Source organism: Ahaetulla prasina, chromosome 1, assembly GCF_028640845.1.
Source record: "Ahaetulla prasina isolate Xishuangbanna chromosome 1, ASM2864084v1, whole genome shotgun sequence".
NCBI classification, from domain to species: domain Eukaryota; kingdom Metazoa; phylum Chordata; class Lepidosauria; order Squamata; family Colubridae; genus Ahaetulla; species Ahaetulla prasina.
This window is the reverse complement of record NC_080539.1, coordinates 338,615,711-338,631,585: the sequence shown is the minus strand read 5'-3', so window position 1 is coordinate 338,631,585 and position 15,875 is coordinate 338,615,711. Positions and strand designations below refer to the sequence as shown.

The following is a 15,875-nucleotide window of genomic DNA, read 5'->3' as shown; positions in this document are numbered from 1 at the left end:
CAACTAGGTTGATTCAAAACCATTGATTTTTACGTATTGTTATTTAATACTAAGGCAGTTTGAAAATTTTCCTAAATAAATAAATAATGCTATTGCTTACCCTTCAACAAAAATGTTTGTTGGATCAGCCATTTGACAGACAAAACATTTGTAAACGACTCCTTCCATTGTAGACCAGCAAATTTCAAGCCAATAAACCCATAAAAGACTTTAAATAAACTAAAACTATTTGACATGGTTAAATCAAACAGCTCAGGGAGTTAATAATCTCTATTTGGTTGTAGTTTTCAAAACTCTCTTTCAGGGAACATTTTTATTAGCATTAATACTTTTTGCATTAATTTGTAACAACATTGCGTAGTGTTTTAGGTTGTAGTACAAATGAATATAACCTACCATAGCTATCACGGTCATAATAGAATTATAACTGGACTTCACAGTGTAATCAACCCATTATGGCAACCCATTATAAAAGATTCATGATGGCAACAAAACTTCTTTCAAGAAAAACTGTCTAGTTGCTTGCTTGGAATTTTCACTGAAAAACCTCCACTAATTTTTGAAACATTCTCTCAGAATGTAATTTAGTAAGCAGGTAATTCCGGAAAAAAAATGAAAACTAGCTTAAGTACCTGTCTGTAGATACAGATCACCATTTGTTCGGATTATCCAGGCTGTGTCATCACTCAAGGATACAAATGCTGCTTGAGGTAAAGCTTCATACCAGTGACGTTTTCCTCTGATAGTTACTTTGCCACAGGCAAAAGCTTTATTGGTTTTTTGCTCAATCTTCCATAAAAGAGTCCCTATGGAAGAAACCTCACATAAATAAAATTATTCACAAAAGATCACCTTTAAATCTAATGAATTTCTTGTTTGTTAGCAGCAGCTATTTTAAAGTCTAAGACAGTCCTCATCAACCTGGGGATGGTCTGACCACCATGGTGGTGGGGACAAGGAGATGGGAGTATGGAAATGATACCTCATGCATTACTGTGAAATGCAGTAATTTATGAAGGACACATACAAGGTTAGGTTCTTAGAGGAACAGTCACAAGATAGTTGTAGAATTTTAAAAATCCAACTCAAAACATAAAAAATGTCAGCTCACAGTAAGCTTTCTTCTCAAGTGTTAGGCCAATGAATAAAATCATCCTGCAAGCATTCTTTATAGCAGGGCTCTCCAATCTTAGCAACTTTAAGCCTGGAGGACTTCAACTCCCAGAATACCCCAGCCAGTAAAGCTAGCTGGGGAATTCTGGTAGTTGAAGTCGTCTAGGCTTAAAGTTGCTAAGGTTGGAGATCCCTGCTTTATAGGACAACCACTGCAAATAAGACATCTTTCTAGTCATTCTTATTTCCAGAATTCAACATCAAGGAAGGTCCAATATAATGAATACGAAGAAGTAACCTACAAATCATGTAGTATTCCTTCCTCCTCCAAATCATTTTTCATTTATGCCATGCCTTTTAAACTGCAAGCCTAAAGCACTGCCCTGTTGCTTCTCTTTTTACATGCAGATAAAATGTAAAGATTAGAAATAAGCAATCTTTTCAGGAAAGAGGTGATCCTACAATAGAATCATTGTATCTATTGTAGCTCAATGAATAGCTACTTCTAAATAGGGAATAATTTGTTCAAGCAATCAGCTAAGACAGCTACAGAGTTTCCTTGTTAATAAACAGACCTCTCATAAGACACTTACGTTTCCCTACCTGATGGCACTTACAGTGATGATTAGAGAAGCTGATGCAGTATTTGTCAAATAAGAAGTACAAATTAGACCTACAGTACTAGCCAGACATGGTTCATTAGGAAAGGCTGAAAGCTAAGGAAAATGATGGGACATGGACATAATAGATTTACTCAGAAAGGACAAAGGAAAGAAAAATAATATAAAAGATTATAATGATTGCTCCTGATTTATTTCCTGATTGATCATGGTCAGACAGAAAAGCACTGGTTGACACACAAAGTATCGTAGCTTTGGTTATGGATTTAAGGGATGGAAACACCTCAAGGTCAAAACCACAGCAATCTGATGTAAAAAGAGGTGTAAAGGCAGTTTACATATTTAACTTGACCATTTTCAGGACCAGGAATCCGAATGTTACAGAATGTTTGTTGATAAAAATACTAGAATGTATCTTTCTACTATTTCACTTCTTTTTGTGGGCAATGAGAAGTTTTCTAAGAGGACAATCAATAAATATCTGCTATCTGAAGTAAAACAGTTGAAAATGGCATTTCTACAAAATATAGTTTGAAATCCATTCCTGTAGAGCCTACAATATTTTGATGTGCCCATAACAATTGAACAAATAATAAATGCACCCAAATCATTTTTCTACCCTAGGAAAAATAGGCTAAAAATGCAAATCTAACTAACCTGAAGGAGAGACTGCCATCTGCTGGACGTTATCTTCAAACTTCTGCCAACGCAACCCAGAACTAGGTAATGCACTACAATACAGGCTACCTCTGTAATCCAAGCACCAAATGTATTTATTGGAGACAACTAGGCTCAGTATTCCATAGCCAGGACCTGCATATCCCATCCAGCTTTCTGCAAACTAAAGACTGAAGAGTTAGAATAAGCATAATATATCTTCATGATATACGAAGCTGTCTAATTTGAAATTATATAAGGGCTTTTGTTTTTAGTGTATTTGACAAATGTATGTTTTTAATGTTTAATAAAGATTATTGGGTGATCGTTGCAAAGCAGGCGGCTTAAATATCTCTAGCAAAGAGTGTTCAATTTATTCACTGTGAATTTCCCAGGTTTATCATCAACCCCTGGAAAAAGTCATAGCTTACACAATATTCTAAATTCTGAATTCATTTGGATGATTGTGAGAAAATTCTGAAAATATCAATTAAATAGTGAGCCAGAAAAATAGATATAGGTAGTCTTCAACTTATGACCACAGTTGAGCCCAAAATTTGTTGCTAAGCAAGGCAATTGTTAAGTGAACTTTGCCCCATTTTATGACATTTCTTGCCATAATTGTTAATGGAATCACTGCAGTTGTTAAACAATTCAGTTAACACGGTTGTTAAGTGAATCTGGCTTCTTCATTGACTTTGCTTGTCAGAAGGTCACAAAAAGTGATCATGTGACCCTTGGATACTGCAACCATCCTAAATATGAGTCAGTTGCCAAGTATCTGAATTTTGATCACGTGATCATGGGGATGCTGCAATGGTTTAAGTGTGAAAAAATGTCCATAAGTCACTTTTCTCCATGCTGCTGTATCTTCAAACTGTCACTAACTGAACTGTTCTGAATTGAGGACTATCTGTATTCTAATAAAATTATGGCATAATAATAGATTAAGTTAATACTTTTAAATAGCCAAGAGAAGAGAATTGTTTGTGACCAAACTGTCACCATCTCCGTCATTGCCTCTTCTCGTTCCCTTTCCTGTTTCTTAACAAAAGCAAGCAAAGTATTCTTGCTATAATTTGAGATTCTGGTTGCAATATTTTTTAAATGCAGTTTTTTGTGAAACAATATTCAACTAGTTTACCAGTAAACCACTCAGCAATACATCAAAGACTAATTCTGATTACTGTAAACCAGGGGTGAAATCTAAAAATTTTCCCTACCGGTTCTGTGGGCGTGGCTTAATTGGTGGGCGTGGCTTGGTGGTCAGATGACTGGGTGAGCGTGGCCAATAACAATAAATAATAAAAATAATAAAGTATAAAAAACAATAAGAGGTACCAAAAACCAACTTTACACACACACAACACAACTGACTCACACAGAATCTAAAAGCAGCTGCACTTCACACTTCACACAGCCACAAAAAGCTCAAAAATCAACTTTCACACTTTACACACACACAACACAACTGACACAGACACACCCACACACAAAATGCCACATACAGCTTTCTGAGATTTTGTGTGTTTGTGTAGTTAGAGTGAAACATTACAGAAACACACCAAATCTCAGAAAGCTGTACAAATATTTTATTTTATTTTATTTTATTATTTTATTTTATTTTATTGTGGACTTCAAATCCCAGAGTTCCTCAGCCAGCAAAGCAGGAAGTCAAAGCAAGCTTTTTTTTTTCCTTCAGTAGCTGAAGAAAGCATGGTGTTGCCAGCCTGAAAGAGCAGTAATTATAGGTAAGTGAGGAGGGGGAATTGGCTGGGCATGGGTGGGGGCTCTTGTAAGTGGGGGTTTTTAAAAAGTGAGTTTAAAAGCCTGTGAGGATCAGGAATCTGGGATCACTAGATGAGGTTTTTAAAACCTCGGTTTTTTTCTTGTTTTTTTTTCCCCCCTTCGGCTGAAGAGGGTTTTTTAAAAAAAACTTTTAAAGGGTTTTGATGATCTCTGCTCAGCCCCGCGATCATCAGAGGTTTTTTTTTTTACTTTTAACAGCATGTTTCGGCTGAAGAAAAACTTTTAAAAGTAAAAAAAAAAAACCTCTGCTGATGGTGCAGCTCAGCAGAGGCAGGGGGGAGGGGGGGCGCCAGGGATTTTTGCTACCGGTCCTCCGAATCAGCAGCTACCATCGCTACCTAATCGGGCGAGCCGATGTGAACCGGGAGCATTTCACCCCTGCTGTAAACAGAGACATGTATTGCAATACCCACGGGAAACAGCATGCCCATGAAAACTCTCATCTGTTTTCAGATCCCCCTGCTCCACCTAATTTAATTTTAATACACTTTCAATTCAAATAATTAAATGGGAATCTCGCATGCTGAAAGTAAAGCATCAGCCTCCAGTATCATTTCCAAGAAAATTTGCTCTCTCTAGGATTCTTAGAAAATAAAATGATGAGCATCTGCAGCATAGTACTTGATTTGGATGTATGCCCCCTACTCAGAAAAAAAGAAAAGAATAATTTTGGAGGGTATATAAGGCACAACATTCCCAGTTTGCTTTCTAGTCAAAATGGGTCTTTCACCACCTGCTTTCAACACTTCAAATATGCCTGTCAGCTGAAAAAAAATTGAATGAAAAGATGTAAAAAATATAGTCATTCATTAAACTTTAAAAATATATGTGAAACTCAATTCATAAAGAAAGGCTTTCCTACTTCTCCTGCAAATATTTTAGATACTTTTCAAAAGCAACACTTCTGGCTGCAGGAGAACAATATGAATGTGGAAAGGTATTCAACAAGAGTGGGGAAACTGAAGGAAAAGGTAATGTGAATGCAGGTGTGTTGCAGTCAGGTTAGAGAGACATGTCACAATGGTATTCCCAAGACTATACCTGATCAGATTTTGAAAGCATCTCCTTCTCAACATTTGACCTGACTTTATCCCGCGGAAGATGGCAAGCTCCCATTTCTGTCACATTTGTCTCCGAAGATGAATGAATCAAGCCATGTCCATATATATCCTCTTCATCACTTGATGCATATCTTTCAGCTCCAGCACTGTGAGACTTACTCATCCATTCACTGGCAGTGATGACTCCTTCTTTGAAATCCTGTCCAGGTAACTTCCTCTCTTGAGGAGTTCTTTCTTTTTCAGAAACAGCACGATAATGCTCAGGATTCCCAGGGACTGGGGATTGTAAAGATGGTTGCTGCTCCATTACCTCAACAACTTCACTCTGAACAAACAATTCATCGGTGCAAAAAGGAGTGTTCCTATTTACAGATGTTCCTTTTGCAGAGATGGTCTCTTCTAGGGAAGCTGAAGTACCCAGCAGATGTAATTCATCTAAAGTGCATTCCGTTTTACGTAGGAGAGGAAAATGGTCTTCATTTGGGAATATCTGTTTTGGGCTGGTTTCTATTTTTTCAGACAGGGGGTTCCAGTTGCATTCCCTGTTATCACTACCCATTTTATTTTCCACAACAAGCAAGCAGGAATTCGTAACAGGCGATGCATTTTCTTCATTCTTATAATTAGAAAGTTTTAGCAGTTCTAGTGCCTCCTTGTTGTCATCAGGTGTTAGAGCAACTATCGACTCCAGAGACTGAAGTATACTGAATGTTTCAGTATCAGTTTGTGTTTCCATACTGAACACACTTTCCTGTTCTGCGGAACAGATGCTTAAGCAGTCTGTGGTGCTGCCTTGGAGGCTAGAACTAATGGAGCATGATTTCACATTTAGTATCTGGAAACTATCATTGAAGGCTTGCTGTTCATAAGAGGGTGTGCTTTCTAGAGAGGTAGGATTTCTCCTGGTGCCATTTTCTAAATTCAAATGCAGTTGGAAAAGGTGGAGGTAAAAGAAATCAAAGGAAGGAAAGGAGAAGTTTATTAAGAGCCAAATATCACAAAATAAAAAATAAAAAATTTGAAATTATACTTCATTTTGACATTTACCCTGAGTGATTCAGTAGGCTAAACTGCCTACCTGAACACTAGCAATAACAGAAAGACCTTTTTTCTAGTGTAGTGCCCTCTGAGTATACAACTGCTGCCCTGGATAGGAATACTAGATGTTGTGGTCTCATAAATTTGGAAGGCTCTGAATTGGAGAATGTCATGAAGTATTTTATGGTCACTTTCTAAAGTGGAAACACTATTCAGGATTTCATGCAAGAAAGTCTTCTTCAACTCTGTTTTTAAAGCTTATTTAGCTGAAGATGCTGGAAATTAAACCCGAGTTCTTTTATAAAGAGAACACACATTTTGTCACTAAACATGATACTCCCGACTGCAATTTTAGCATAAACCTAACTAATATATTGTGGTACCTAAAAGACTGAGCCCTGAATCAGAAAACTACTTTATTTTGTCATAAATTAAGTAGGAAATTTGTCTCATGCACTATAAAATAGTAACATCACTGATCTACTTGCCCAACATTGCTTTAGGTTTAGAAGATAACACATGTGAAGCATTTTGGGACATCTGAAGTGTTACAAAAAGGCTGCTTTGTGCTATGACAATTCCCAACAGTAGGAATAAAACATAAAATCCAATACTTGATTCCACATTTGAAATTGGACTATTCACATTTCATCCTTCTGCTTTAAAAATATATTGACTCAAGTTGTGCAGATCCCATGGAACCAAAGGCACTGAAGGCCGGCTAAAGCCAGGAGTTTAAAAATATCCAATCAGGTATAAAATTTACTACCCAATTAAGACAGAATTACCTGTGTAAATGACAAATGTAATTTGAATCAAAATAGTCTCAGCACCATATGCCAGGATCTAAAAAACAAGTGTACGGGGTAAACCAGCCAAACTCTTATCCTATTCATAACAAATGTATACAGTAATTCATTTTGAGATATGTAGATTAACAATGATAAAAATCAGTGTTAATTTTATAACTCAGTATTCCTGTGACATTCTATTAGATCTGACTGGAATTTTACAGGCTACATACAAAAGGAAAAAAAATAAGAATGTAACAATTAGTCTTTCTCATTAAGCATTTACCTGGCTTTTTCTTTTTCTTCTTTTTCACTTTGATCGGTTTTATAATCAGTTCCTTGTCAAAATCTTCTGAGCTGATCAGGCTCAACCTTTGTGAAATTTGTTGATCTACTCTCTGTATTTCTGATGATGTTTGATCCCCATTGGTCAAGGAACTGGAGCCACTCTCCACAGAATTCATAGAGCTGCTCCTGCTTCTTGATTCACTGACTACAGAGTAGCCTCTTCTTCTTGGGTCAGTGCTTAAGTCCCCTAGTCCATCAAAGCTCTGTGAACGAATTTTCTGTGCTATCAATGCTACTTCCTGGTCAGCTCTTCCTACAAAGCCATTTTTGTCACTAGGTGTTTGGGGTGAGGAGAAGTTACTTGATTTTGGGTTTGCTTCTGGAGAGGGATCACATGAGACTGAAGCAATTACTAAATGAGGTCTTTCTAATTTTGGGCTCAAATCAGATTCCAAGCTGGTCCAAGCTTGTGAATTCATATCTGAAATGTGACAAATTGATAAACATTAGATGGCAATTTACAGGAGCAAGAAAACACAGGAACGATTTATAAAATAGAAATAGTGTAAAATGAGTGGCTAGAGATAGCACCCTCCTCAAATGAGTACTTCTTCTCACAACATGCATAGTTTATTCATAGATTCTGCTGCTTCCATTAGCGTAAAATGTGTTTTTAAAAAGGATAAATTAATCTTTCACAACTTTGCTAGTCATGTTAACAGCAATAGATGTAAACGAATATGAAGGAAATACATTACTTATACATTTCCAAGAAATATCCACCTACTTATTGCCAAAAAAGAATACTGGATAAGAGAAACATTTATAGTATTTACATAATATCTGATGTTTTTCCTACAATGAATATGACAGTAATGAAAAATTTATTGGAGAAAAAGGTAAGACCTAAGAACTAATACAGTATGAATAGTAGGCAAACTCTTTTTAGTGCCATAACATTTTATGTAAAGATCAGGTTAAAATCTTTATTTCCTTAAAACTGGCCTGCCTTGGCAGGAACTAATTGTGGGTTACATTTAATATGATCTGGCAACATTATCAAGGAATAGTTGCAATGAGAAGGGTAACCATATAAAAACTAAAATAAAATCTATTCATGCTAAAATCTATTTACTGTAAAAAAGGCTTTCTCCTCTGTGCCAATGACTAAATCATTTGACTTCTGAGAAAATCAAAGAAACAGTGGAGAGTTCCTAGCAATAATAGCGTTATCTCTGGCAGTGATCTCCATTTCTAGTCACCTGCAACAATACTTAATGGAGAATTGTTTCCTAATAATGAGATGCATATGAAGATCTATGGATGCCCCTTGCCTCTGACATTTGATGTTAGGTTTAAGAAATGACTATTTTTGAGTGGTTTTACTGAATATAGCTTGTGTTGTTTCAGTATAGTTTTTATATTATGGATCTTTTAAATTTTTCATTCTTTCTGTTCCCCGCCCCTAACAAAAAAATACAAGAACAAGAATTTTCAGGACACAATCATTTTATAAATACTATATATACTACTTAATATGCAAACCTATTGACACCAATCCTTCAGGCCTGCTTGAGATTCTAATGATATCTCTGTCTCCCTTTAAAAGGAATATCTCATTTTCAGTACAGGACACTGATACTATATCACCACATCCTTCCAAACTGCCGATCATGGTCTGTGAAAACAAAGAAAGAAAGAAAAATGACAGGACTACATTAAGAATACAGTTCCTATTTCAGAGTTTTTATTTTTATTTATACAGCATTTTTTTAAATCAATGGTATACAATAAACCACACCATCACTCGCATTAAATTTAAACCAAATACTTGTGCAACACTAATTCTGGGTCCCAAACTCAGTTGAAACATAGTCTAAATTTTAGTTTGGCTATCCAGTGAGCAGAACTGGTTTCAAACACAGTTTCCAACTGTACTATCAGGAATAATACATTTCCATATATACTCGTGTACAAGCCCATCCACAGATAAGCTGACCCTCAAAGTTTTAATGTCCACCTGCAGATAAGCCAACTCACATTTTTTCTGATATTTGGGTTAAAAAAATTGAGGATCTGCTTATCTGCAGATAGGCTTATAAACAAGTATATATGGAAAATATATGTACTTTCAAGAAGCCAGCCTCCAGGAACCAGACAGGCAGCAGTGGCTTGCGACCCTACCTGTTAGCTTCCCTACTGACCTTCTGGGATAGACAACAGGGAAGACTGAAAATAGTGATCCTATGATCACAGGGCACTTGGCAATCTATCATCAGTGCAAATGAGTTGCCAAGCCCCCAGGTCACAATCACATGTAACTTTGGGCATGGGTTGGAAATCTCTTCATTAATTCACTGAAATTCTGATTTCAAACGGTCACTGAATGAATTGTCATTCATCCAGGATTACCTGTATATAGATCTGGGTATTTGAAACTGATAAATATTATCTGAGATTCACTAAAATTGCTAGAGTCTTTTTTTAATTAAAAAATATATTTGCTTCTAATTGCAAGTTCTGCTGTCCTCCCAAAATAAGATAGTTTTCATATACATTCCTAAGTATATGAACTTGATTTTATATGAACTTGCAGCAGCAGACCTCATAGTAGTGGTGCCTCATAGACTGTCACCTTTAATCTGTTTTTAGTTTCATGTTATTCCATTTACCTCATTCGATACCTGGAATATAATCCTGGGAAAAATATACAAAATATATATTTTGACGGTGTACAAGGACTTAAAAAGTCAGAGAAAATGCAGGAGGAAGGCTTTCTCCCCATATATTAAGTCTTAAAAAGGCTTATAATTGTGTAGGGAAATTAACTGAAAATTGTGTATTCATTTCTAGCAGCTAAAAAATTTAGTTTGGGAACCATATGCATCTTGCATGCTGCAGCCCAATGCAACACATTTCTTCAAATCGAGTTACAAAAAACCTCCGGTAAATCGCAAGCCAAAATCTTTGCACGAAACATTTTTCACACAATTCCTTTCTGTCCTATAACTATCTCAGAAACTAATTATAAACTCACTGCATTCTGACTTGGCTTTCTTACCTGGTTTACTGTATCTAACACATAAATGCTATATTCATTCCAGCTCAATACCCATCCTTCTTGGGAAAAGCAGGAAATGAGTCCAAACTGTCTTTCTGGGAAATTACAGCTGCTCTTGTTAAAAGAGTCCGCTCGGGGATATAATTCAAAAGACTTCATTCCAGCAGCAAATACATCTTTCAAAAGATATGTGGCTTGAACCGTCCCATGAACATCTGATTTCCAAAGGCGGATCCCAGGCCTTGCAGCAAAGAGCATTAGGTCACTTTGCTTACGCAGCCCAGGTATAAAGCAGGCACCAAATTTGCCTGTACTAAAACGTAAAAGAAAAACAATGATCAATTCAGATAAATGTATTTGAGAATGAGGAAGAATTTTTTTGTCACTAGGTGTTTTGGGTGAGGATAATTTTTTTAGTGAAGAATGAAATCACTGCTTAGAGTTGTTCAGATACAGATGCTATTTCCCAAAATGGGAAGGGGGACTAGAAAAAGAAGGCAAAAAGATTTTAATCCAATTTAGGATAATAATAATATAAAATCCAAAAGTGGATGTATATAACTCAGAATACTAAGGACTAATTGGACCTTCAGTGTGCTGCTTTTGATATCAATGTACTGACTTTTTATGTGAAACAAATTATTGTTGTAAAAAAGCTAGCGTCTTGTGAAGCAAAGTGCCATTCTCTAATATATGGATCACCTTTCAATAGATTTCATAAACATTCACAGAAAATTTAAAAAAATGTTCACTTTGCCAGATACCATATTTTGGTAAAAAAGAAGAAGGATTATTGTGATTTATCTGAGTTTTATAATTGGTTACATTTATTAATCTGTGAATTAATAAGTTCCCCAGCAGCCATTCTGTAAGAGTACCACAACATATTTTCAAAATTTCAAATGTGCCCATCAGCCCAAAAATGCTAATGACACATTCTAATTCATGACAATTAGAAGTATCTTATATTTTCAGTTAAGCATGCTATTTTAAATACAAACAGCACTTGAAATCATGCACCTTTTTAAAATAACAATTTTAAATATTTTTAAAGAAAAATATTTCATCGTGGTTAAGAATTCAACTTATTACTGTGAGTTTTAAATACAGACTTTCCTTCAAACCAAAATTTGATAATTACATTTTTCTGGGTTGAGTTCCAACTTGTTTGACAGATTTTTCTTCAGTATAAAAAAGTACAGTTCGTTGTAAAGTGGAGATCAGCAACACTTTCTGGCTATAATCTAGCTGTACGATTGAAGATGGTTCTTCCAATATTAAACTGGAATTGCAAAGACCCTAGAAAAACGGATACAGAATCCTCTGTTAAATAATCAGAATTCAATATGATTGGCACTCACTAGAACCCAACTAACATAATTCACCTGTCACCATGTTGAAAGTGACCAAATACATCCTCCTGGGCACAAGATAACAATATACATTTACTCCTTATTGTCCTATTGGTCAGAAGGAGATGCACGGTCCTCTCAGAACCACCATCAGACACAACTTTTTTTTAAAAAACCCAGATCTCTCAGTAATAGATGTCCTACTCATTGGCTCCCCAGAGGCAGCTGGGTAACCACTGTGAGGAAAGATGTTGCTAGATTACATGGATCCTTGATCTGATCCAGCAAGAATCTGTATTCCAGGAATCAAATTTTGGAAAATAATATTTTAGTCAAATAGCTACTCACCTGATCTAAATCCAAAGCAGAATAAACTACTTTTCCTCGGTCATCCCCAGAAAATAACTTCATTCCATTTGGACTCCATGCCAAGGCTGTAATGCTGCTTTTGTGAAAACCAGACACATTAAATCTCCGAAGCTGCAAATAAAGACATCATGTATCATCAATATACTCCATAAAAGAGACTGAAGGGGGGAAAAGAGGAAATATACATTGGATTGATTCATTAGTCTAATTTACAAGTTGGTATTTCTCACTTTGACTATTTTGGTTTAACAGATACACCAAAGTCATTGAATATGTTAATGGAGAAAGGAGGAGAAGGGAAAGAAAAGAAGGGGAAAGAAGAGAAAACTCAAAAATCTATTGTATTGTATATAATCACTAAATATCAGATTTTTTTTTAGATGTCTCAATTAAGGAATTACACATTTCCAAGAACAAGAACAAGTCCTGATTAGAACAAACTTCACATATGGTCCTTACTTGTTTGTTTCTCCCAGGTAATGAAGAAACAAGCTGAAAAATAGCAATCTTGCCTGAAACTGTTCCCACAGCAACAAGATCATCAAAGCAGTTTAAAAGTTTCACAATGGTAATGGATTCATTCTTCCCCTAATAAAACAAAAACAAAATAATGATTATGAAATGAAGAAATAAACTTTACTTGTTTCAGGTCAGGAGATACTATTTTTAAATCAGGACTTGGACAGGGTTTAAATACTGAATCTGCACTACTATTAATCGTTTCATAGTTCCCATCACCAATCTCTTTCCACTTATGACTGTATGACTATAACTTGTTGCTGGCAATCCTTATGATTTATATTGATATATTGATCATCAATTGTGTTGTAAATGTTGTACCTTGATGAACGTATCTTTTCTTTTATGTACACTGAGAGCATATGCACCAAGACAAATTCCTTGTGTGTCCAATCACACTTGGCCAATAAAATTCTATTCTATTCTATTCTACTATCAGAGTAAAAAAAAGAATTAAAAAGTGAATCTCAAAATGTTGATCTGACTAGCTTGATTAAAGCAAGAGGTATGAAACTAGAAAGTATAAAAAGTGGGCTGCAGTCATCAGTATTAATGACTCAGAACTTTTGTGACACATCTTTGTTTGGGTGAGGGTAAAAAGATTATGGATAAAAATATCTGCAAATTGCACAATTTTAGGCATTATACTGCTGTTCCTAAGATGTTTGTTTAGTTAATCATGAATTTATTTTTAAGGCCCTTCGCCATTTCTGCAGCAGTAGATTTATTTTTTCATACCTTATACATGAACAATTTGCATTAGTTATATTACAAAATCTGAAAAGTGTTACTGCTGAATGTTAATAAATATTTTACTTTAGCTTGCTGTTACTAGCATCTGTTTTTAATTAATAGAATCGTAAATATATTATATTGTAATGAAAGGAATGCTTTTGTTGCAAACTGTTGTCTGGACTCAATTCAAGGCACTGGTTTTAACCTTTAAATCTTTATATAGTTTTAGAAACAAACATCTCCATTATGAACTTGTTCAGAAATTATGATTTATATGCTTTTTGAAGATACTAGTATTCATAAAGAGGCATTTTAGAGAAGGGTCTTAGACAATCTGGACAGTTTTTGCTGCCTCTAAACTTCCCATTCTGGAGAGTGTTGTTGGAAAAGAGGTTGGCTGCAGTTTCTAAAAGGTCTGGAGGAAATAAATTACCGTATATACTCGAGTATAAGCCGAGTTTTTCAGCACGTTTTTTGTGCTGAAAAACGTCCCCTCGGCTTATACTCGGGTCTATACGGCTTATACTCGAGTTTGTTTTTTTTTTAAGCCCCTCGGCTTATACTCGAGTATATACGGCTTATACTCGAGTTTTTTTTTTTCTTTTTTTCACATTTTACCGGACGGCGCGGGGAAGCCCTGCCGGTGCAGTGAGAGGGCGGGGCGGGGCCGCCAGCCTTCTCAGCTGAGGGAGGAGGGTTTCAACCGTAGGTGCCTCATTTCCCACCCTCGGCTTATACTCGAGTCCCCAGTTTACCCCCGTTTTTGGGGTAAAATTGGGGACCTCGGCTTATACTCGGATCGGCTTATATTCGAGTATATACGGTATCTGGAATCTTTTCAGTTAGTTTAAAGCGTATTATTATTTATTTATTTATTTATTTATTTATTCATATTTTTATACCGCCCTATCTCCCTAGGGACTCAGGGCGGTTCACAACCAGATAAAAATATACATATAAATACAAATAAAACATCCATTAAAAAACTTATTATAATTGGCCGAATAATTAAAATGATAATAAAAATAATAAAATCCCCATTAAAACCAATTTGAATTTAAAATCTAGTCCAGTCCTGCGCAAATAAATAGATGTGTCTTAAGCTCGCGGCGAAAGGTTCGGAGGTCGGGAAGTTGGCGAAGTCCTGGGGGAAGCTCGTTCCAGAGGGTGGGAGCCCCCACAGAGAAGGCCCTTCCCCTGGGTGTCGCCAGCCGGCACTGTCTGGCCGACGGCACCCTGAGGAGTCCCTCTCTGTGAGAGCGCACGGGTCGGTGAGAGGTATTCGGTAGCAGCAGACGGTCCCGTAAGTATCCCGGCCCTATGCCATGGAGCGCTTTGAAGATAGTCACCAAAACCTTGAAGCGCACCCGGAAGACCACAGGTAGCCAGTGCAGTCTGCGCAGGAGAGGTGTCACATGGGAGCCACGAGGGGCTCCCTCTATCACCCGCGCAGCCGCATTCTGAACTAACTGGAGCCTCCGGGTGCACCTCAAGGGGAGCCCCATGTAGAGAGCATTGCAGTAATCCAGACGTAATCCAGTATCATTTAGCACAAGCACTAATCACACTTGTTAATGAATTCTGGTGCAACTACCCTAGATTTTTCATTGTATCCTTCCAGAGCAACCAAGAATTTAAGAGTGGGAGACCAAAATGCTATGATGATTATTTTTCTTTCCCCTTGGTGAGTGCCAGTCAGTGTTGATAAGAGGGGAGAGATTTAAGGTTTTGTTCTTTGAGGGACATCTCTCTCTAGCTATTTCTCCCCATTTTATATGATGAAACAGAGTTGGCATGCTCCAGATCCCATCTATTAAACAATGTCATGTGTTGGGATCCAAGATTCAAACAGCTATTGTCCTTTAAATGAATCTTGAAGATCTGGTTCTTTCCCTGAACTTTAGGCTACAACAGATTGTGGAAATCCTTTGCAAAGGACTCTTATATCTGTTCCCATAGGCTGTTACCGTATGCCTCCCACCGACCCGTACGCTCTCACAGAGAGGGTCTCCTCAGGGTGCCGTCCGCCAAACAATGTCGGCTGGCGGCCCCCAGGAGTAGGGCCTTCTCTGTGGGAGCATCGACGCTCTGGAATGAACTCCCCCCTGGCCTACGTCAAGTGCCTGATCTTCGGACCTTCCGTCGTGAGCTAAAAACATATTTATTTACTCAAGCGGGACTGGCATAATAGTTTGATTTTATATTGGGGTTTTATTAATATTTTAAATTTTAAATTCATTTTTAACTATCAGCCGTTTAGTAATTGCTATATTTTAATTCCTTTTAATTGTATATATCTTGTATTTTATTTCTGGCTGTACACCGCCCTGAGTCCTTCGGGAGAAGGGCGGTATAAAAATTTAATAATATAAATAAAATAAATAAATAAATAAATGAGCATCTTCCTTTTCTATTCTCTACCGTTCCTAGTTCTTTGGTTTTCTGTGTGTGTAAAAAAAACC

The 15,875-nt window shown here is 36.6% G+C and overlaps 1 protein-coding gene across 3 annotated transcripts in view; it reads right to left on the bottom strand.

The window, feature by feature from the left end:
* TECPR2 (tectonin beta-propeller repeat containing 2) overlaps nt 1-15,875 on the bottom strand; it is a 52,800-nt gene that overhangs the window by 33,380 nt on the left and 3,545 nt on the right. For all 3 annotated transcript variants that reach the window (XM_058162727.1, XM_058162729.1, XM_058162728.1), the window contains exons 3-11: nt 12,619-12,747; nt 12,139-12,270; nt 11,580-11,737; nt 10,439-10,751; nt 8,923-9,055; nt 7,376-7,858; nt 5,241-6,175; nt 2,391-2,574; nt 633-806 (exon numbers count right to left, since the gene is read on the bottom strand). In XM_058162727.1, the coding sequence (XP_058018710.1) occupies nt 633-806; nt 2,391-2,574; nt 5,241-6,175; nt 7,376-7,858; nt 8,923-9,055; nt 10,439-10,751; nt 11,580-11,737; nt 12,139-12,270; nt 12,619-12,747 (2,641 nt within the window). The remainder of the gene's footprint in view (nt 1-632; nt 807-2,390; nt 2,575-5,240; nt 6,176-7,375; nt 7,859-8,922; nt 9,056-10,438; nt 10,752-11,579; nt 11,738-12,138; nt 12,271-12,618; nt 12,748-15,875) is intronic.